The sequence below is a fragment of the Carassius auratus genome, chromosome 21 (assembly GCF_003368295.1).
Source record: "Carassius auratus strain Wakin chromosome 21, ASM336829v1, whole genome shotgun sequence".
Taxonomy (NCBI): domain Eukaryota; kingdom Metazoa; phylum Chordata; class Actinopteri; order Cypriniformes; family Cyprinidae; genus Carassius; species Carassius auratus.
Genome location: NC_039263.1, coordinates 8,902,493 through 8,925,670, shown reverse-complemented (window position 1 = coordinate 8,925,670; position 23,178 = coordinate 8,902,493). Strand labels below are relative to the sequence as shown.

Below are 23,178 nucleotides of genomic sequence, written 5' to 3'. Positions count from 1 at the left end.
TGGATGGCCTCAGTCTGCTTCTGTACCGCCGAGAACTGCTGGGCAAAGTCCTCGACGGTGTCGCCGAACAGGCCTGCCTGGGAGATGGGAGCGTCGAGAAAGCGAGCTTTGTCGATATCCCTCATCTCGGCCAGGTTCAGTCAGAGATGCCGCTCCTGGACCACCAGCGTGGACATCGCCTTCCCGAGGGACCGCGCCGTGACCTTCGTCGCCCGTAAGGCGAAGTCAGTCGCCGTGCGCAGCTCCTGCATCAACCCCGGGTCGGTACCACCCTCGTGCATAGCTTTGAGTGCCTTGGCTTGGTGTACCTGCAGGATAGCCATGGCATGCAGGGCAGAGGCAGCTTGGCCCGCAGCACTGTAAGCCTTTGCAGCGAGTGCGGCCGTCAGCTTACAGGCCTTGGACGGGAGACGTGGACGATTCCTCCAAGTGGCGGCGTTTTGTGGGCACAAGTGCACCGCAACCACGCTCTCCACCTAGGGAACCTCCACGTACCCCCTGGCTGCCCCGCCATCGAGGGTGGTGAGGATGGAAGAGGGAGAAGAGCGGCTTCTGGCCGTGAAAGGGGCCGTCCACGACATGCACCTCCGGGAAGAAAGGCACCGGAGCAGAACGAGGTTGTGAGCCGCGTCCCGCGCCGAGAAACCAATCATCCAGCCGTGAGGGCTCGGGACTGGGCGGTGTAGTCACCTCCAGTCCGATACTCACGGCTGCCCGGGCAAGCATGGCCGACAACTCCAAGTCCGATTCGGCAGCAGCGACAACACCCGAGGGGGGCAGCCCCGCCGAACCTTCATCCTCAGAGGTCGATAACCCATCCCCCGATGCAGCAATCGACATCTGGTCTTCGGGCGGCGCACCGAAAGACACGCTGGGACCGCTGTGAGACGGCCCAGCAGAATCAATCGGCAGCTGCACGGGACAGTCGCTGCGTGAGGAGTGAGAGGTCCGTGGGGCGTGGCCCGGCGGAGAAGCTCTCACTGTGATCCTCAGATCTCCCAGAGCGCCAGCCGGCGGCCCTCTGCTCGAGCCAGAGAGACCGGGACAGGTGGCGACAGAGGGGTCTGCTGCACTCCCCTTGAGGAGTGAGAGACGCGATCGCAGCGCTGCCATGTTCATACGCCCACAGTAGACGCATGAATCATCCACGAGCGCAGCCTCAGCGTGTTGGACGCCCAGACACTGCAGACAACGCTCGTGACCGTCAACCGAAGACAGGAAACGACCGCATCCAGAAGGACACGGACGAAACGGCATCTTGAAAAAGACGCGAATCGTCCGTGATTTGCTCTTTTAGAACTGTCTCTTTTAGCCGAAGCGCCCAGGGGAATCGCCGACTCGCAGGGACACCGCTGTAACGCGCCGTCACACCGACCAGGAACAGTTTTAAAACAAAACAAAGATGATGGCTTTTGTAGCGATTTCTTCATCAACTACTCGGCTCCGAAGCAAAAATCTAATGAGTGGATGCACCTGTCGCCCTATTTATACCCGTTGGCACGTGGAGTGGCTCAGGTGTGTTAATCCACTTGCCAATTTCATTGGCGTTTTCTCTTAAAATCAGAGATGATTGGCCTCCCAAGTGAGACCCCATTTGTCGGTCGACATAACTCGTAGTGACCGACAGATACGGAACTATATTTTTCACTGTTGACATTTTTTCTTGACTTAAACTGAGCAGCTTCTGCCATTCATTGATATTCACTTGTTGTGCATGTGTATATATTTATGTGAATGTGTCTTAACATAACTTTAGGATGTTAGTAATTATGACCATAGAAGCTCAAGAAAAATATATACAGCACATACTGTAAATTATTATACCTTCTCGGAGCAGTCCCCTTTTCCCTCCAAAATTAAACGCACACAAAAATTATATATATAGATATATATATACACATGTCATGTGTGTATATGTGTACACACTAACTCACTATATGTAAAGTATGTGTGTTTATGTACATATGTGTATATGCATGTGTGGGTGTGTGTATATCTCTATCTATCTATCTATCTATCTATCTATCTATCTATCTATCTATCTATATAGATCATTTGAGATGAATCTAAAGTTGTCCCAAAACCTTCTTATTAAGACAAATTAGTTCTAGGAGAACTTTTTTTTTTTTTTTTGTATGTGTGTATATATATTATGCTGTGCAAATACATCTACTGATGCTACTGGACACATCTTCAGTGATGTTCCTGGACTCATTGAGTGTTTCGGGTCTTTCAACATCATACACCCTCATCCAGGCGACCCAGATGTGGTTGATCAGACCACAGCTTGTGTCCAGTTGGCAAATCTAGCTACCCTTCCTCCATGGATCTCCTCTCTTTAGCCATAGCCATCTTGAGGCTTTCTCTGCTGCTTCACTGGTGTTGCGGATGGCTTTTCTCCTCCTCACCCCATCTATACCTAACAAGCTGAAGGCTCTGGCCAGGGATCGGGCTATAAAGCCCCTGCATTCTACCTCTATTGGGAGACACCTAGCTCTCCATCCAGCTTGTCTGCACTTAACGTTAATATTAACAATAGTACACTTATGTTTAGGGAAGGTTTAGCCTATGTTTAGGGAAGGATGAAGGGGTTAACCATACTGAAATGAATCCCCTTAACGGTAATGTTATGGATCGTCTTTAGGAAAAGAGAACACACTTTAAGTGTAGTAAACATAGTAATCAGTTCATATGCGTTAATATTTGACGGGAAAATGCTGTAAATGTATTTTACGCTATAGGAGCCGCCCGATCTTCCCTCTAAAATTAAACACAAAAACTGATTAATGCCGTGTTTCCGCCACTCAACAGAAAAAAATGCTATTATTTGTATGTAATGCAAGTGTCAACGTAATAATCAATACATATTATGTGTCAATATTTACCTATAATTTCTGCAAATATAGTTGAAGCTTGCCTGTCCCGCTTAAAACCATTCAAACTGGTTGACAGCGAGTTGTTTGGAACTATTGAGAGCTACATGAACCACGTGACAGCGTGGCGGTGAGATCAAAGAGTGTCGCAACTCTCATATTTAACGGCTCTGGGCCTAACTATTCAGCTACAGCTCTACAGTTAAAAAATGAGGCAGTTTATTCTAATAAGAATATTAATTGTTGTCAGACACTTTACCATGGTAAGAGGGGGCCTGACACTTTGAGAACCATGGCTTTAAAAAATCCTATTTCTTTTTTTTTGTATTCATTTTCATTAATTCATTAAAATTTTACCGACATTTGCACTTATATGTTTCAGAAAACACTTTGAAACTATTATAAGAATAAAAACATATATAACAAATCTAATGCATGGGAATCATATCAGGAAAATGTGGGAAAATCTCTAAAAGACAGATATTAACACATAACTTACCAGCAACACATTAGGTGAGCATCTAACTTGATCATCTGTAATAAAGCACTGCAAAAATACACACACGGTTATTTATTTATCTGCGGGTTACATGTCCTTTAAGCTACCCATTTGTAAACTCTGGTTATACTTTACTATTTTCAAAAGATAATAAAGATAGCGATTTTCTTACCTCATCTTGCCAGTATGTTTGCATCAGGACACATCTGACCCTTCTTGTGTTCACAGTTTTTGTTCTCCATTGACATTTTGCGACTGAAATTCGCTCAAAAAAAAAAAAATAATAAATAATAAAAAAAAAAAAATACAGGCAAATATTAAATAATTTGGGACTGACCGAGCAGTCAGTTATAACGACTAGCAGCTCACAGTCAGCTGCCTCACTCAGAGAAAGACGACAATAACGGTTATATTTTTAAATGTAGAAAGGCGCGAACCGATTTATTGTCCAGTTTCCTGAATGGCAGCCAGATTAACCAATCATGATCGAAGTAACAAAATAAAACTAGTTGTTTCAGTGTGATAAAGCAGCGAAATGTATAGTTTTATTGTTGTTCATGATAATATTTAACATATACCTTAAGATTTTAGAATAGGTATCATGACTAAAATATTTTAAAATGCTATTCAAATAATAATTTAATTAATTTAAATAATTTAATAAATAATTTAAAAGCTTGTTAACCTTTTTCAACCATTTAATTAGCATTAAACATTTTTAACGTTGTTTCATTAAAACAACTGACCTTATTTCAACCATATTTCAATGTTGAAAGTTGAAAGCTGCTGCAGCCTGGAATTGAACTTCGTCTGGTCAGAGGAGAACTGGCCCCACAACTGTGCCTGGTTTCTCCCAAGGTTTTTTTCTCCATTCTGTCACCGATGGAGTTTCGGTTCCTTGCCGCTGTCGCCTCTGGCTTGCTTAGTTGGGGTCACTTCATCTACAGCGATATCGTTTACTTGATTGCAAATAAATGCACTATTTAACTGAACAGAGATGACATCACTGAAGTCAATGATGAACTGCCTTTAACAATCATTTTGCATTATTGACACACTTTTTCCCAATGAATGTTATTCAGTTGCTTTGACGCAATGCATTTTGTTTAAAGCGCTGTATAAATAAAGGTGACTTGACTTGACTTGACTTGAAAGTTGGTCATGTGCTGGAAGTTTTTCAACCGTTCATCTTTAACGTTGAATCAACATTGTTTCAACGTTGAAACCACAACTGACCTTATTTCAACCATATTTCAACGTTGAAGGTCGTTCATGTGCCGACTGGGTTAAGTGGTACCTAAAACCCAGGATTGGTGCAAACTAACCTAAAACTTACCTGACTAGCCAGCTAGCTTCATGGTACAGGCCCCTCAAAAATAAATCAATCACACAGTTTTGGGAATATTTTGGGCATATTATTATACATTTTAGAAGACTCATAGTTAGTTCATTAATAACAAGCTTTCTGAAAGGGATTTCTGAAATTTAACTGGGCTTTATGAAAAAAAAAAAGGTTATCATATCAATGCAAGCGCTGTGCTAGCGTTCCAAAAGGAAAAACCGCGCGTTACGTCAGATTTCGAATGCGACGCCACGGCACTTTCGGCCAATCAGTGTGGGTGAACGTCACACAGTGGGCGAGTCTCTCTTCCACAGGGAACGGTCCACCGAATTCAAACAGCCACAAGAAACAAAGCACAGGATACTACGATTTCATCAGACTCTGCAGTGTGGAAAAACAACGGTACGTTTAAATTTTAAAGTCGATGAAATGTAATAATAAGTGTAATTTCACGTTATAGATCTGTTTGTTGATTCTTTATTGCACGGTTTTGATTAAAGAAGTTAGTTTTCCAGACTACCTTTGTGCTGTGCTTCAAACTGCTCCGCGTAAAAAAAATAAAATGCGTAAAAATATTGGAGTAATGTGTACGTTAGTTTAATTTTTTTTCTTTTACAAATGTAAAAAAAAAATACAGATTTAGTTTATCATAAGTTTGTTTATCATTTCAAACTGAAGGTAAGCACTTCACAATGAATACTGCTGTACAGCCACAGTCGTGGAAAAATCTTAAGTGACAATTATTTGTTCTTATCTTTTCTGCACAGAAACAAATGTTTACAGCAAAAACTTGTTAGAGTGGGAAAACTATGTTCGATTTAACAGAATATTGCGTTACCGTAAATACTGCAAAAATGAACTTGTATAAATACTAATTAAAGACTTTTACGATCAAGTATCTATTACCTTATATATATATATATATTTATATATATAAAAATAATTATTTTATTTAATTTTGCAAACAGGCAATTATCATCTCTTTGAGATCTCATTATGACGTCCACGATTGTTGACGGGGTCTGGAGGTCGCATGCAGTCCTTGATGAATCAGAACCGGACAGTTCGCCGGAAGCGCCACAGAAGTTTAAGAAGATGCGCTCCTCCAGTTCGCTGAACTCATTGAGAATGTCTCTGCGCAAGCGACTGCCATTGAAACCAGTGCAATCCAACGCGAACATCTCTGAGACCCCCACATGGGAGTCGCTACAGATGAACCAAAAGACTAGTGCTGTCCACAAAATGACCCGCAGTGCCAAAAACTCCATTGGAAGTGTCTATCAGGTGTGCTTCCATTTCTTTGAATCCATTAATGCAGATTCATTCAAGTCAGGTGTTTAAAAATATGTATTTTTATCTTCTAATTAGAGGTTTCAAAGGAGCAGACAGTCACGGCAGGAGTGTCTGGTCATGACTCCTGGTGGAACGTCAGATGGTGAGGAACGTGATTGCTTAGGGACATCAAAAACCCCAAAACGATCTGCTGTTCGTACTACCGTCACCCCCAGGCGAACTCCAAGGTCAACCAGCAAGCGGACTCCTCGAAGGGCCTGTACCCCGGAAGCCAGTAACTCTACAGTTAGGACTGTGAAGACCATGGGCACCAGGAGGCAGCTGGTGCGAATGGCTGCACTCAGAAGCCCTTTTGCATCACCCAACACAATGAACAGAAGGAGGTGAGACTTCTCAGCTGCACTTAGACATACCATTTGGCTTGTTAAACACTTTTTTTTTAAATTAAAACATTTGATGACAATTTTTTTTTTTGCACTAGTATTTGCTACTTGCAGGTAGTATATCAGAGGAAAGGATTTTCACTTTCTAGAGAACATTTGATTGGGTGAACGTGTGGTTCAGGATAAGTCATTGATGTCTTTTCATCTATTCTTCTCCCCGGTGTTCAGAAAGACAAATACCAAACTGTTACTGTGCAGTATTGTATGTGTACTGTGCACAATATTCAATTTTCTTCATGTACTAAATACCCAGATGATTGACTGTATTTGCCAATATATGCAGTATAACAACAGCACACTTTTTTTTTTAAAGGAAAAATAATAGATTATGTTAGAGAGCCAAATGTTTAGACATTTACACCAGATAGAAAAAAAAAATCTGTTATTTTAGTGTCATTGAGGTATTTTTATAGTTTTTATTCATATTATTTTGAATGAGGTTTTATTTTTATATTTGCATTTAAATTGAATTATTTTTATTTTTTAAATGTTTATAGTTTCTATTTTTTATTTTAGTTTATTTTAATACATTGTTAAACTAAATTAAAGGGTTAGTTCACCCAGATAGCAAAATTATGTAATTATTAACTTACCCTCACATTGTTTAAAACCCGTAAGACCTCCGTTTGTCTTCGGAACACAGTTTAAGATATTTTAGATTTAGTCCGAGAGCTCTCAGTCCCTCCATTGAAGCTGTTTGTACGGTCTACTGTCCATGTCCAGAAAGGTAAGAAAAACATCATCAAAGTAGTCCCATGTGACATCAGAGGGTCAGTTAGAATTTTTTTAAGCATCGGAAATACATTTTGATCCAAAAATAGTAAAAACAACGACTTTATTCAGCATTGTCTTCTCTTCTGTGTCTTTTGTGTGAGAGAGTTCAAAACAAAGCAGTCTGGATATCCGGTTTGTGAACGAATCATTCAGTTCACCAAATCGAACTGAATTGTTTTAAACGGTTCGCATCTCTAATATGCATTAATGCACAAATGACTTAAGCAGTTAATGCTTTATTTAATGTGCCTGACACTCCCTCTGAGTTCAAACAAACCAAAACATTTGGGATGACAGTGCTGCAGATATGAACACATGGTATCACATAATGGTCCTCTCTATTCTGTCTCAGGCAATTTGATAAGGATCTGGATTGTGTATCCAAAGGCCTCCGGAGACTGAAGCGTCTCTCTCAAGCCTTTGATGATGCGTTTGGGAAAGATCATCGGTGAGTGCAACAGAAGCCCAATTCAAATCTCATTCTGTAATTTCATTTCCTGAGATGGGGTGAAATGTGCTCACTCAGGCATAAAATTATATTAGTTCCTGCTCGTGACATTTGGCTGTTTCCTGTTTGGGAGGGTGGGCCTCTTCTTTTGTGTCTTCTTTTTTTTTTTTTTTTTTCAACGGACGACAGCAGCTGCCCTGTACCGAACTCTCCTTAAAAAGCTTTCATGTTGCACTTATTACAATTGAATAAGATGATGTCCTTAACTGTAGAAATTCTATCTTTAAGACACTGTGGTTTTTAAGTTGTTTCGTTCTCTCAGATGAGACTGACAGTTTTATTACGTGTTACCGTTAATATCTTATAGCCTTTACTCCTTATCTGAAGGGACCCCATTCCCAACCCCCTTTGAATTCCACACATAACTTTCCAACCACCAAGATTTTCAAATGACTCAAGCTCTCATTCCTTGGTGGGAAGCCACTATTAATCAATCCAACTAAATGGGAAAAGAGGATTTTAGGACTGATTGAAATCCGTTTTTGCAGTCAAAAAAAAAAAAAAAAAAATATATATATATATGTATATAAACCTTTTAGGCATATAGACTTGTGATGTCTTTAAGTCAATTAATATTTTTTTTCTTCTGTTCTGCAAGCAGCAGATTCAGGGAGTGTCTTATGGAGTAAAGCTAAGGTAAATTCTTTTAAGTATCTTTCTGAAGTGTTTTTCTTGTATTTTACAATTTTGTGAAAATGCAATATTTATTCCATTGTGCTTATTTGTATTGCACGTTTTAGGTTTTAACCTGCACCAAATACTTAAGTAGCTTTACTTTTGTATATCACAAACTAAAACTCAATTTACAATGGCTGCTGCTTGTTTGTCCATTTCCTCTCTTTTTTTCTTTTTTTTTACACAATAATTTTACTTTTATATTGTGGTTCGGTTTTTCCTGTATAACACAGATGTATTATGGTTCAAGTGTCAAAGGTACTCTTTTCCACATTATGATAAAAATGTATGCTAATCACATAACTTTTGCTTGTTATAAATACCACTAAGTCTTATTTGTCTAGTACTTATGTAAAGAACAGTTCATAAGTTATTTTCTTTGAAATGGTGTCATATAAGATCCTATTTTCCTTCCTCCATGGCCGATCAGAAAATTATCATGATATCATGTCCCAGCTAGGGCTGTGCGATATGGACAAAAAAAACCTATCACGATTTTTCGATCAATTTTGCGATTTCGATTTTAATCACGATTTTGACACACACATGCTTTACAGTCATAAATGCATTCAGTTTAAATTTTAAACCCATTTCCAAAATAAAACCAATGAGAGCTTTATCTCTAGCTCACTGTAGCGGTGCCTCAGGTGTTATATGTTTTGCCCAATATATTTATTGCCCAAGGGTCACTGCACTCCATCTGCAGCGCGTATACAGAAGCTGCAATGAGAGCACATTATTGTAATGCGAAAGCACATTAAAATCATGCGCTAGTGCAAATCTTTCCACTCGCACCAGTGATGCGGGTCAGTGTATTAATAACCCGCACCTGACTGATGTTTTTAACTAACCTGCCCGCAACTTGGACCGCAAAAAAATAGAAATTAAATATTGTACCCGACCCACTTCCTGACCCGCATTTTTAAAAAGCAGTTAAATGCTCATCGTAGCGTCATTGGGCCATAGGAACATAGGCAAAACTAACTAGGCAAAAAAACAACAACAACAACAAAACTTAATATATTAGCCTATAATTTTGTCAAGAATTATAAAAAAAAATCATCAGTAAGCTCTTAATTTGTACTAAAATAGTCTAGTCTGGCTATGTCTATTTGTATGTTTCTGCAAGGTCAGCAGACAGTGAGGCTCGGGTTTGTTCTGATCCGAGCTCGTGAGCAGAGAGCGCATTTCTGAATATTCCGATCCGCTCGCTCATTCCATGGGGTCTCGCTCAACCCAGAATGGCCTGCTGGTTCGGAAATATGCAAGGAGTCCTTTTATTGTTTAGTAATAAACTGGTGTTTTCTGTGTCGCTGCTGAGATGAAGTTGACGATGCAGACTCGCCATAAACGCCAGAGAGAAATGCACATTTCAAATGGATTACATCATCAGAGAGTAGCCCTTTTATTTTGGTTTGAATATTTTCGTTTAAAAGTAGACATTTCAAGCTGTCTTTAATATATATCGTATATATTTCTCAAATCTGAGGCACACGCTGAGTTTAGTTCACATGCAATGCAAGTGTTCGTGTCGGTGCCTCATTACATTTTCTGCTAGGCTATATATTTGCTTATTTATTAAATACGGGCAACTGATTGATAAAACATTAGCCGCGTTTCCACCGCAGGAACTTTACCCAGGAACTAGGGACTTGGTCCGGTACTTGGTGTGTTTCCACCGCAGGAACCAGGAACTAAATAAAAGTTCCGGGTAAAAAAATGCCCCCCAGAAAGTCCCTGCTGGCGAGGTGGTACTTTTTTAAAGTTCCGGAACTTTCGGGGGCGGGACTTTGGCGCTAAACATGCTGATTGGTTGAGTTCACGCAGCATTGGTTGAGTTCAACCACCATTTATTCGGATCAACATTTTCAAAATATTACTGTTATTGTGTCATGAAATGTAATTTTAAAAGTATTTCAGGCGAGAATGTAGTTGTTTGAAACTCAAATCTGTTGTTTATTTATAAAGACAGCGCCTATTTAAAAATGTGTTTCGCCGATCTCATAGACGATGAGCTCCACTCGATCAGCGGGAGCTCAGTCCTCATTTATACGCAGAGAGCAGCCTCTCCTGGGATAGACCTTCTGATATGCGCCGCTGGCTCTGATGTGTCTTTAGTGGTTAAAACATAACATATAATTCAGCTGCGGGGTAAATCTAACAGGTTTTCTTTGGTCTGTATTCAATTTATCTATATGTTAAAATGAAAATAAATAAGGCAAATTTATATAATATTTCGTTTCATTGAAATGGCTGCATATACACATTTCCCTGAACTAAGTACATTTCTGCAGTTGTTATTATGCTTAAATGAAAACGAAAGGAGGCATTGGTATTTCATATCATATTTCGTTTTATTGTAAATATACAGTAGGGAAAATTGCAGTAGCCAAGACGAGCTGACTGAAGTTATCAAGTATCATATATATAGTATATAGTTACGCTGCTGTTTATAGATTTACCGGACTTGCGTAGTTGCAGACATCACATTCCTCAGTCGAATGCACAAAGTCTGAACCAACTACCAAGGATGCACGTCCAAAATCAGCGTACTTTTTTTTTTTTTTTATCAGTGGTACATTGTATTGAGAAACGCGCGCAGACCTACGTCACCAGTCTATTTGCCTAATCTACCCGGTACTTTACACCGCGGTGGAAACGCAGAAAGCAACAGGTCTGGGGGGAAAAAAGTTCCTGGGAAAAAAAGTTCCTGGTACAAATGTTCCGGGTAATTTCGGTGGAAACGCGGCAATAGATCAAAATTAAGAAACAAATTAATAAAAAACAAAAATCTTTAAAAACAGTTTTCTATAAAACAAAACATAATGAAGCCGTCAAAATCATGTTTTACCAAAAACAGCGCCGTTGCTCCCCATGCAGTCTTCTTTGCTGCCTCCATATGTGCAGACTGAGTTAGTGTGTCATCTTCATGCCAGTTATTCAGCCAATAAAATGTAGGCCTATGTATTTCAAAAATGCGACCGCGACCCAATTATCGTAAAAAATATTATTGGATGACTCTTAACCGCAGGCACCCGCTCATTTTGGATCAACCCGCGCATCACTGACTCGAACGCAGATTTCCTTTGCTCTGTTAACAAAACCAGATGCGCTTGTTCAGATCATTGACTGTATAAGGATCAGATATATGCTGCCTTACAACGTGTCAAACGTGTCATTTTCTGTTCTCATGTTTTTATCGTGTGCAGTGTGAACGTTCTGTTCCGTTAACATGTGCTTGAAAAAAAAAGGCTACGCATCACAGACAGTGTGTGAACCTGTTACGCATATGCCCAGTCTGCTCTGCTCTCTCGCTCCACTCTGGTGCGCTGCATCCTGATTGGTTCAGATAACATACTGCGGGAGTTAAGGGTTGCAGAAAATCATGCTATAAGGCGATTTAGAAATCGCGCACACTGAAATCGCGATTTTATTTCGATTAATCGAACAGCCCTAGTCCCAGCTACTCGAAAAAATTACTTTTTTGTAGCCAGTTAATTAAGCAGTAAGTTCATAGGCTAAAACCCAAAATATTTAGTTTTTTTTCTTTTTTCTATGTATGCTAGGTTATACAGTGAAGTGAAGTGACATTCAGCCAAGTATGGCAACCCATACTCAGAATTCGTGCTCTGCATTTAACCCATCAGTGCACACACACAGCAGCAGAGGTGGGTAGTAACAAGTTACATTTACTTCGTTACATTTACTTGAGTAATTTTTTGGGGTAACTAATACTTTTCGGAGTATATTTAAAAATGGGTACTTTTACTCTTACTTGAGTAAATTTTTTGGGAAAAATCTGTACTTTTACTTTGTTACTGTGGGCGACGCTCCTCTCGTTACTTTATCTTAATGCTATAAATGTTATAAATGCTTCAGTTTATTCCAAACGCGCCGTCTACTCTTCTCTGGGCAATGAGCGATGCCCATTTGCGAATGATTTATTCTTTTGAGTCAATTCTGTTCAAAGGCTTGATCAAACCAATTGGCAAACGAGTGAATTGGTTCATGAATCAGTTTGAATGAGTCATTCAATTCCCTGCCGCATGCGCTGAGCGTCTGAAGCGGTTCACTCAGAGTTGTAACGTTTAAGAACATCAGCAGCGTTGAAAACGGGGCTATGGAACTGCACTGAATTGAAAGCAAATCTGCAAAGGCTATTATTTGACTCGTTTTTACAGCGCTGCCCATTATAACCAATCACACACGATTCAGTTGAGTTTTTGAATGCAATTGCCAATCAGAATTGTTCCGATGAGTCATCACTAAAATGCCGGTGCTTCCTTCACTCGCTCACTGACTGAATACCTCTTTCTGGCGAATTCTCCTGTCAGAAACAACAAAGTGCAGATGTGTGTACGAATCTATATTTAAGATATTGATTTCACATTGTTAACAGTTTCAGTGATTTTAATGGTTTCTGAGAGTGATTGAACTCTAGACTGTCAGTGAAAATGATCTTTAATAATGTAAATGTTATTTGCGCTCTTTCTGAACAATGAAAGATTAGTAGCAATATTTATAACACATTAACTTTCAATGTTAAATTCACATTTAATATAAAGTCAGTCGTATTTAAAATGTTATGGCATGACACCTATATCTGTTACTTAAGTAAACAGACAGGGTTTTATAATAAATTACATAAATTGGAGTAAAGGCAGATGAAATATATACATTTATACACACACACACACATACATTACATACATTTTATCTATATGTAAATAAAAATAGGCTCAGTATATATGACCCAAAGTAACTAGTAACTCAGTAGTTCCCAAAGTGGGGGTCGCGACAGAGTGGGGAGCGGAGGGTCGCGAGATGATTTACAGAAACTTTTTTTTTAAATATATATGTGTTAATTCGAGATGGTGAAAAAAAAAGTCCGAAATACACATTTAGGTCTTTATTTTATTACACTTTGTCTGTTTGCGTCTGTAGATTTTGCGTGAATTCAACAAAAGTTAACGTTGTAAATCATCCTGCCGATCCGCGATTTCTGTCTGCTCTCTTTCATCACAGGCACGGCCGGAAAGCTCTCTCTTCACTGTACAATGCTGTCAGATCCAAATATGGTCATTTCCTTTTTATCAGCAACCAATCGCGAAAGTAAAAGGGATGAATGCGCAATCTCATTGACTGATGATAAATCTTTAAAGCCTGTTTTCTCAAAATGACCTTTCTCTCATACTCCAAGTACGAAATCTCCACTTTAGTAGCACCTATATACACCAAACTTTCCAGTCTTGTACCTAGTTATATTATGAAGACATTTACAGAGGGATTTGTAAATATATTATTCCTAGCCTGATTTATATAACATTTTATTACAAAAAAACATGGCGAAAATCATTTTTTAAGGCTATTGATTGATAGTATATTCTGATTTACAGGATAACATAAGTAGATATCCATAAATCCCTCTGTAATTTTTTCACCATCTAATAGCTATGTGAGCACAATGAAAAAATAATTTTTAATCTGGATTTATCCAGATCACTTTCATAAGTATTTCCCTGAAGGAGACGCTCCCGATATGACTGGATAAGGTCACCATTTAATGTAACCACGGCAAATCATCTGGTGTCAGATATGGAAGATGCGCTGATAGAACTTTCAACCGATCGAACCCTGAGGACTGCATTTGACGGCAAGACGCTGGATGAGTTCTGGGTTTCTGTCGCGCTGGAATATCCACAGTTGTCGAAAGCCGCGTTGGATGTCCTCTTGCAATTTGGCTCAATATATTTATGTGAAAAGACATTCTCCGCGCTGACTTACATTAAGAATAAACACAGGTCACGGCTTAACGTGGAAGATGATCCGCGGGTGGCGATCTCCAAAATTAAACCTAGAGTGGACGTGCTTTGCACCGCGCACAGCGCCCATCCATCACATTAGGCGTTTTTTTTTTTTTTTTTTTTTTTTTTATTATTCACAATTTAGCACATATTACACAAACAACGCAATCACAAAAAAAAAAAAAAAAACATCCAAAAGAGTACTAAGGCCCATATAGATTGGAACTCTTGCAGTCTTGAATGCTGTTTACTTGTAATCTTAAAAATGAAATTAAAATTATAAAAATATACAATTATCTGCTCCACCCATTGACCAAATCTGGGTCCTGATTGGGAAATCCATACATGTATGTAAGGCGTTTTTCTGAATACAAAGTTATTGTTGTATGCGTGTTATAGGCACCTTGTTCGTATTCTGTCTGTAAGCATTTCACAGTTATGGATGTATTTGTTTTTGTCCATAATTTGTTAATAAAATAGCCTGGCTTAGAGATTGTGTTCCTTTTTGTTTTTGCTCTGTAACCAAATCGCAAATCCTCACAAGACGGAAACACAGAGAGGAGGAGGGGGAGGGGGGTCGAGGGTCGCGGGTCGTCAGCAATAATATTGGGGGTCGCGGTCTGAAAAGTTTGGGAACCCCTGTAGTAACTAACTACTTCAGTAGATTTTTTTTATCCGATACTCTTTTACTCTTACTCAAGTAACTATTCAAGACTAGTACTTTTACTTGAGTACAGTTTTTGGGTACTCTACCCACCTCTGCACAGCAGTGAACATACACGCACCCGGAGCAGTGAGCAGCCATTTATGTTGCGTTGGGGGTCCGGAGCCATGCTAAGGGCACCTCAGTCGTGGTATTGCCGGCCCAAGACTCAAACCCACAACCTTTGTGGGTTGGGAGTCAAACTCTCTAACCATTTGGCAGGGAACTACACTAACCTTTTCCACTGGTGGCACTTGGGACTAACTTTTTCAGTTACTGGCGCAAAACATGATTTGGTCGCACAGATTTTTTATAGTAAGCCGTTCTGGATAATACTGAAACTGTATTGCATACAGATGTGCTTTTTGTTATACTTGCCATCTTTTAAACCACATGCCTTCTTGTTTCAATTCTTACAGTACACACAGTGCATTGCTCTGTCTTGCTACCTTAACCCAGGGCCGTAGCTGGAGTTAGAGGGGCCCTGGTACAGGTTGTACCAGTGGGCCCTGTTTGAAATGGTTTAATATTTACTGTATGTTCATTCTATTTATTTATCTGTGCTATTTACACAATGTTTACTTTTTTTTTTTTCAGAAACTAATTTAAAATAGCACTGCATATTATTCACTGTAAAATAAAATACACAGTCAAACCAAAATGTATTCAGACACTTTCTCACATTATCACAGTTTATTTGCTATAGTTTAGAAATTGATAATAAAATATGACAAGAACTCCGACAGGGTTTCCGCGGGGTCATAAATTTAACAATAAGAATTTAAGGCCATAAAAGTCATAAAAACGTCCGGATTTCCCATACAAAAAACATTTAGCCACGTTTTAAATTGATATGCTAGTCCATTAATTTGTTCTTCCATAAAAATGCGCTCGCAGCGTTCCTTTGTTTCGCCTGTTGTAGTTCTGTATGATGAATCTGAGTAGTATCACACTGGTATCATAGCGTTCCGGAACTACAAGGTCCATGCGGCAGCATACAGACTTGTCAGAAGGACTTTCACTGAAACCCGCGCGAACTCCGAACATACTGTATCATACTGAGTCACTGCTTAGCTTAATTGAAATCATCCTGGCTATCACAATGGGAAAATGTACCTTTAACGATCTATGGCTCGAAGACCGTGCGTTTAGTAGCTGGCTCAAGCCCGTCGCTAACAATCGGTATCAAGCATCCAAACACAAGATGCGGAAAAGCTGAACTGAATATCTGGTTACTCGCGCGCTGTGTTCGGTGCGGAGAGAGAGCCGCGGTATCACGGACAGTCCCTCCTGCACATGAACCAACAAATACTAATCGCAGTTTTGAACAAACAAAAGGATGTGAAAGAGCCCAATTCAGTACCACGGTGTTCAGGGCTCACGCTGAGAAAGGCGGCTCAAAACGCTTGTAAACCGAATTTGCTTCTTTTTGCTCTTGTGCCGACAAATACATACAAAATATGTCAAAATACCCGCCTTAGAAAGTATGTTCGAAAAAAAACTTTTTTTTTTTCAGTTATTTGTCAGTTATGTCTTAAGTGAAAGTAAACAGCTGAGGAAAAAGATGCGTTCATTGTCTCTTAAAGTGACCGCGCCTAATTTAGCTACTAGCTGCTATAATGTTAATCCAAGAAAATGAAAGAAAAATCACTCACTCCCTTTGACTGCATTACTTTGTAGTTTTAACAAGAATTTATGCACAGTCAAACCAAAAATTATCCAGACTCCAGATATAATTTTTGATATACATATTTTACTAGTAGGTACAGGACACTAATACATTTATGTAAGTGAGTATATGCAAACTGTGACATATTATACCCAAAGAATCTTCATACAGTGAACTACTAGTGAAATAGATAGATATAAATGTTCTATCTATCTATCTATCTATAAAATTGAGAACAAAAATTATTCAGCACTTTATAAAGCACCATGCATTTTTTTTCAGAATTGCTAATGCAACCTTTTCACACCACAGTCTGAACAAAACTAAACATTGCATGGTAATTGGTCAACAAAGTATTGATAGTTGTGTAAATATTTTCATAATAACAGTTCTGTAGTTTTGGTTGATTGTAACCCATTACGTATACATTTCTTATTATCAAGACAAATTTGTTCTGACAGTTTAACCCTAAATTCTTGTCATATTTTATAACCATTTTAGAAGCAATAGCAAATAAACTGCAATAATGTGAGAAATGTTCGAAGTGTCTGAATAAATTTTGGTTTGATTTGTATATTTAATTTTTACATTGAAGATTATCCAGTGCTATTTTACATTTTAATTATTCGGTTTCTGTACCTGGACACCTGAAAACCTGAAAAAAAAAAATTAAACATTGTGTAAATAGCAAAAATAAATAAAAATCAACGAACATACAAATGAAACAATTTCAAACAGGGCCCACTGGTACAACCTTCAGTGGGGCCCCGCAAACTCCAGCTACGGCCCTACCTGTGGGTGTTGAATACTGTGACCAAACACCAATAACACTTGTTATTTTGGAAAGTAATGCCATAAAATAATTGTTAATTTACAATGTTACTTTACAATGTTACAATTGTTAAGTGTTCCTGTGTTATTGATACTCAAGAAAAAGAAGGCGAAGGCTTCAGTTTCTTAATCTTCAGACATAATAGAATAACTCTGAAAGTAACAAGTTTTATTATTCGAAATGAAAGTCAATAATAAAAAAATACTTTTGAAAGGAATTTTAATGATTGAAGTTATTTATCGTAATTCGTGTAGGTCATAAATTCAAACCCTAATAGTCATGAAAACGTCTTAAAAAGTCTTAAATTTGACTGATTAAACCCTGCAGAAACCTGTCCGAGTTAAACTGTGTCAGAACAACTTCCTCTTGATAATGTCAGATAAGGTTGATAGAAAATTATGTAATGGAATCAACCAAAACTGTCAGTATGACAATATTTACACAACTATCTATACTTTGTTGTACAATTACCAAGCAAGCAAGGCTTAATTTTGTTCAGTCTGTGGTGTGAAAAGATTGCATTAGCAATTAAAGAAAGAAACACTTAAGCAAAACATGGTCAGGTCCCTATTTTTTTTTTTAAATCAATTTCACTGGTAGTTTACAGCAGTGGTTCCCAAACTTTTCCATTCCACGACCCACCTAGACAAGTGTAATCTATTTCACGACCCACCAAAAAAAAGAAAAAGAAAAAAGGTTGACATTACTTTAAGCCTAATCTTACTCAAAAGTTTGATGACAAAAATTAAGTATTTAAGAAAAATAACCATTTTATTTTAGAGTACACCTGAAAAATTGCACTACTAATATTTATGTAACAGATATGCAGGTCATCGATTCATGGGTTAAATTCAGGCATACAAATGAAACCCTTTTTGCATTAAATGCCTGGCCTGGCGCCAGCCTGGCTGGACTTAAATTATTTTACGATACCCATGCGAGCCTCAAAGGAGACCTGAAACCCCCCCAAATTCCTTAACACACACACACAAAAAGAAACGTTTCTTAAAGTTCCTTACTTTTGTAAGTCCTTATTAATACGTATTTTGAATGTTTGTGTATTGCATAAAAATGGTTAATCCTGGGTAAATGGTTAAAGTGCTGACTTATAAGTGGAAATGTTCTCCTCATTCTAACTCTTTCTCAAATAGTCATGTTTATGTAACCCCCACTCCTTTGCAGCTCATATAAACTTTATGACCCCGCTGGGCAACAGGACAGGAGAAAAGCCAAGTCACTGGTTTCTTTTCCCAATGCATTCTAAACTATTACCTTTTGTTTTTATGTTTTCTAAATGTATTATGTATTTCTTTTTGGTACATTAGATGTTTCCCATATAAATTGGGACTATCTGCAATTTATTAGCGTGTGTTAATCTTTAAATGTGTGTAATTCTGCATTTGAATGTAACTTCGTGTTTCTATCAGTTATATATATGTACTGTTTGGTGTTCTTGTAATCGTCATGCTTTGACAGACCCACTTATCTAAAGCAAAGTAATGAAAAAATTATTATTCTGGAATTACGAACTTGCTAGAATATCCCTGATGAAATCTGACAAGCCCTTAATCATTAGGGTGGGTGTCTCCACAGAGACAAAGGAACTTTTCCCTCCGCTTCAGATCGCGCACGTTCATTGGTTGGTCACGCGAAAAGAGGCGTGAACCATTCCAAGCCATAAGAATCGACCGAACAAGGTCCGCCTTCTCTCTCTTCTTCTCGCTCTTCGTTCACGGACACGCTGCTCTCAGAACAAAGGCCCGCTCCCGCTGCTCCACGCTCACGCCAAGATCCAGCGCAGCTCACACGCGTGTCACACGGCCTCCGGCACACGCACGCTGTTTTCAAAAGGACCAGCGCACGCACGCTGGGCCATGCAAGAGTGTTGTTATGATTTGATCCGTTGTTGGCTGAGAAGGGTTACTGACTGTGATTTCCATACCTGAGCTCATTCTGTGATCTCATTCATTTTCTCTCTCTCTCTTTCTCTCTCTCTCTCTCTCTCTCCCTTATTTGGATTCCGTTATGTCTTGTACAAAGGTTACTGTCTGTATTGTCGTACGCATATTTACTCTGTGTGATTTGTAGTTTCGATGTATTATTAGTCAATTATTAAAACCCATATATTCATGATTCTTGTCTCCACCACCCTGCTCACATTACGAGTCACTGAGATGTCTGATCTTTAGCTACAAGCTTTAAATTTAGAAACTAAATTTATCATAAGGATAGGATAATGTTTTCATGGCCAGAGAATATTTTTCCTTGAACTATAAGAAGTGATAACTTTATTGAAGATTGATAGGTCAATCTGGTTTGCTGGACAAACCACTGTTTGATTTACAGTAAGAGATATCACAATAATTGATATGAAGAATGGAATATTGACATATTAATGAGTAAATTACAGTGCCCTGTGCTATTATAGACAATTGAGCTATTTTTCATAATCAATAAAATTTATTGTAACTGTCATATGAGATATATATATTAATCATATTCCTGATTAATTATTCAAATTCCCTATATATCATTTGAGTTAATTATTCTGTACATCCCATTGTTGCTACATTTAATTTTTTTAAATTTTTGTTTACAGACGTTAAAATATGTAGTGTCCATAAAAACGTGAAGCAGGCTCACTCCAGTGAACTGCAATCTGTTCTGCTGTGTTTTGTTGCAGAAAATGCATTCATAATCCTTCCGTGTGTGAAGCCAAGCAGAACTATCTAAAACAGTTTGGAGATTAAAATAATTGTGAAACAGGTAAAAGTTATAATAAACAGATGTGTCTCATTTAAAAAAAAAAAATTCAGCAGTATCTTCAAAAGATTTCTTGAACCTTTTAATGACATTACTCCAAGACCTTCGCTTCAGAACACGCAACGCACGCGGACTTAATTGCAATTTGAATATCACACTAAGGATATCCTCTCTCGTCCTTCACTGTCGTAGCTCATCTTTTGTATCCTTCCAATCTCCTCCGGGGTTCTCGAGACCAGTGAGTTTCGCAGGTGTCGCTCATTTCCAAATCACTCCACAGGCCTCACTCACTTCCCACGGCTCTCGGCCCCGCCCCACTCGTCACATTCGTGCAGCCCTAGACTTCTGAACTGTGTGAGTGTGTGTGTCATTGAAATGCAAATTTAGCTGCAGCCAAGTGACTTTGTGCGACCCACCTTGTTCCATTCTGTGACCCACAAGTGGGTCGCGACCCACAGTTTGAAAAACCCTTGGTTTACAGTATGAAGAATTTTTAGGTATAATATTTCACAGTTCGCTGTATTTTTTTTTCTATACTCACTTACATAAATGAAGTAGTGTCCTGCACCCACCAGTAAAACAATTTAATCAATTATATCTGATTTCTGGATTGACTGTGGATAAATTCTTGTTAAATGTAAGGGAAACAGGTCAATTTAGCTCAAAGGGAATCATTTAAGATTTTAAAGGGAATTTGAACAGAATCACTGTTTCACGGCTGGTCACGGAGACGCCCTGCGATTCAGTGAACTAGCCGTTTAACATCAAATCTGCGCTGGATACTAATATCCAAACTATAGTGAAACACTATCAATTAGCACAGTAACAAGATCGGCAGCTTAAGACATTAACTTGTAAGCACAAAACACAAGATACTTCTCTTTTCAATATGAATAAGGCTTTATTAGATAAATCTAAGACATATAAACTAATCTAACACATAAACGCACGCACACACACATTCACACAAGTTGCAGGAATATCGAAAGTTAGGGAAAGATGAGTTTAAGAGAATGGAAATATGGAATCCCAAGTTTACAGCAATACGTTAAATTGCATAGACATGAACAACCATCAATCACGTAATTAGCCCTTGCATTGAGTTCCTCAATGTGACTAAAATTATATTAGATACACCAGCACAACAAATATCTGGGGATACGTTGCCTTAGTTTCCTGTGAAAGGGACTCCAGTTGAAAGGGGTATCCCGGTGTCGCTGATTGGCTGGAAGTTCAGTTGGCTGAAGTGACGTCTTGGGGAGCCCGTGCTTGGGCGTTGGCTGAAGCTGGAGTTGTGTGGCTGGTCGGAGTTCAAACGCGCAGACGAGGTCGACGTTACAAAACTTAACTCAGCAGCAGCAGCAGGCAGGCACGCTGGAACCGCGCTCAAAGAACCATGATGACTAACCGCATGGATAGATGCTACAAGCTAAAGCTAGGTAGCAAAGCTACAAGCTAAGAGCAGGCATGACTGATAGCACAAGCAATGCTAGAACTAAAAGCCGACATGGCTAATGGCAGCAGCTAGACTAGAACTAAAAGCCAAATTTAATCGTGTCCAAAGTTTTTAAACTTCCTTGTTGGCCACCCCTCAAATGTTGCCTTGACCAATCAGATATGGTCCTGGGGTCTGGGGTATCATAAATCATTGTTTATCTTACCAAGCATGTGGTTCTTGCCTCACAGGGTCTAATTTTGGACATGATTCCTATAACATGATTATGATATATTTTACAAATAAATGATTGTCAGGACAATATCAAGCAAGAAAATGCGATTATTTCAATACTAGACATGACTATGTATCCTATAGTTATCAAAAGACATACACAATAAGTGATTATACATGATAGTCAAATGTGTGGGTTACACGTAAATGAATATGGAGTTAAGCAATAGAATGATTCATTCATAAGTCTTTTTTGAGTTCATTCTGGTCCATATATAATGTATAAAAAGGGTTTCTTTGCCATTCTCTGGCAAAGGACTTTTCTGTGAAGACAAAGGTTTAAAGCCCTTCCCCCTTAGGAATTTCAGTCTGGTTTCACTGGCTGGGGGGGGAAGTCAATGCAAGTATTTAACTTGATCTCCTGGGTTTACATGTGATGTCCAGCGTTGCATTCCAATCACGAACAATAAATTTGACAATCTCTTCTTCGAATTAAAATTGTCAATAATTGTTCTATTGGTGTTAATGTTGAAAGCTGTTGTGTGAACAAGTTGGTTGGTTGGTTATCTTGCTTGGTTCTTGTGGCACTAGAACTGATTTATGACTTCCTGAGGAATTCAGCTCATGTTTCAATGCACACAGCTCTGATAGACTCTTTGATTTGTCTGATTTGACTCATTTCTGCTACATAAAACTACAAAGTAATTCAGTCAAGAGCAGTGAGTGATTTACTTTCATTTTCATACATTAAAGACACTGACAGCAGAGCTAGTAAATTAGGCACGGCCACTTTAAGAGACAGTGCATCCATTATAATGATACACATCCGATTTCTTTCTCAACTCTTTACTTTACTTAAGACATAACCACAGACTTTTCGAACACACTTTATAAGACAGGTATTTTGACACATTTAGTATGTATTTGTCGGTACAAAAGCAAGAAGACTTTGAGACGTGTCTTTGCGTGCACCCTGAACACCAGAACACTGCGGTGCTGAATTAAGCTCTTTCGCATCCTTTTCTGTTTGTTTAAACTGCGATTTGTATTTGTTCGTTCAGGTGCAGGAGGACGCGAACGTCCTGAAGGAGAGCTCGGTTCAGTGTTGATGTCCGTGAGACGTGGCTCTCTCATGTGCACTGAACACGGCGCGCGAGTAACCAGCAACTCAGTTGAGCTTTGCCGCATTGCAGGGCTGAAGCCAACTTGATGTGTTGAATGCTCAGAGCACGTTATAAAATGTTTTTAAAATACACATTTATGTTTTAATAAATGCTCATAGTAAATCATAGCATATTGCCTAAAGCATACAAAAGGTACAAAAATGACCT

At 38.9% G+C, this 23,178-nt stretch overlaps 1 protein-coding gene across 4 annotated transcripts in view; it reads left to right on the top strand.

Moving 5' to 3' along the window:
* Positions 1-4,980: 4,980 nt before the first annotated feature.
* The window catches only part of pimreg (PICALM interacting mitotic regulator), a 47,695-nt gene continuing 29,497 nt past the window's right edge, over positions 4,981-23,178 (top strand). The window contains exons 1-6 of one of the 4 annotated variants that reach the window (XM_026195735.1): positions 4,981-5,116; positions 5,683-5,998; positions 6,083-6,390; positions 7,577-7,672; positions 8,334-8,368; positions 18,598-18,776. In XM_026195735.1, the coding sequence (XP_026051520.1) occupies positions 5,711-5,998; positions 6,083-6,390; positions 7,577-7,672; positions 8,334-8,361 (720 nt within the window). In that variant the 5' untranslated portion in view covers positions 4,981-5,116; positions 5,683-5,710 and the 3' untranslated portion in view covers positions 8,362-8,368; positions 18,598-18,776. Of the gene's footprint in view, positions 5,117-5,682; positions 5,999-6,082; positions 6,391-7,576; positions 7,673-8,333; positions 8,369-8,472; positions 8,737-18,597; positions 18,777-23,178 lie in introns of those variants that run through there. The other 3 variants (XM_026195736.1, XM_026195733.1, XM_026195732.1) reach the window with 3 other exon arrangements.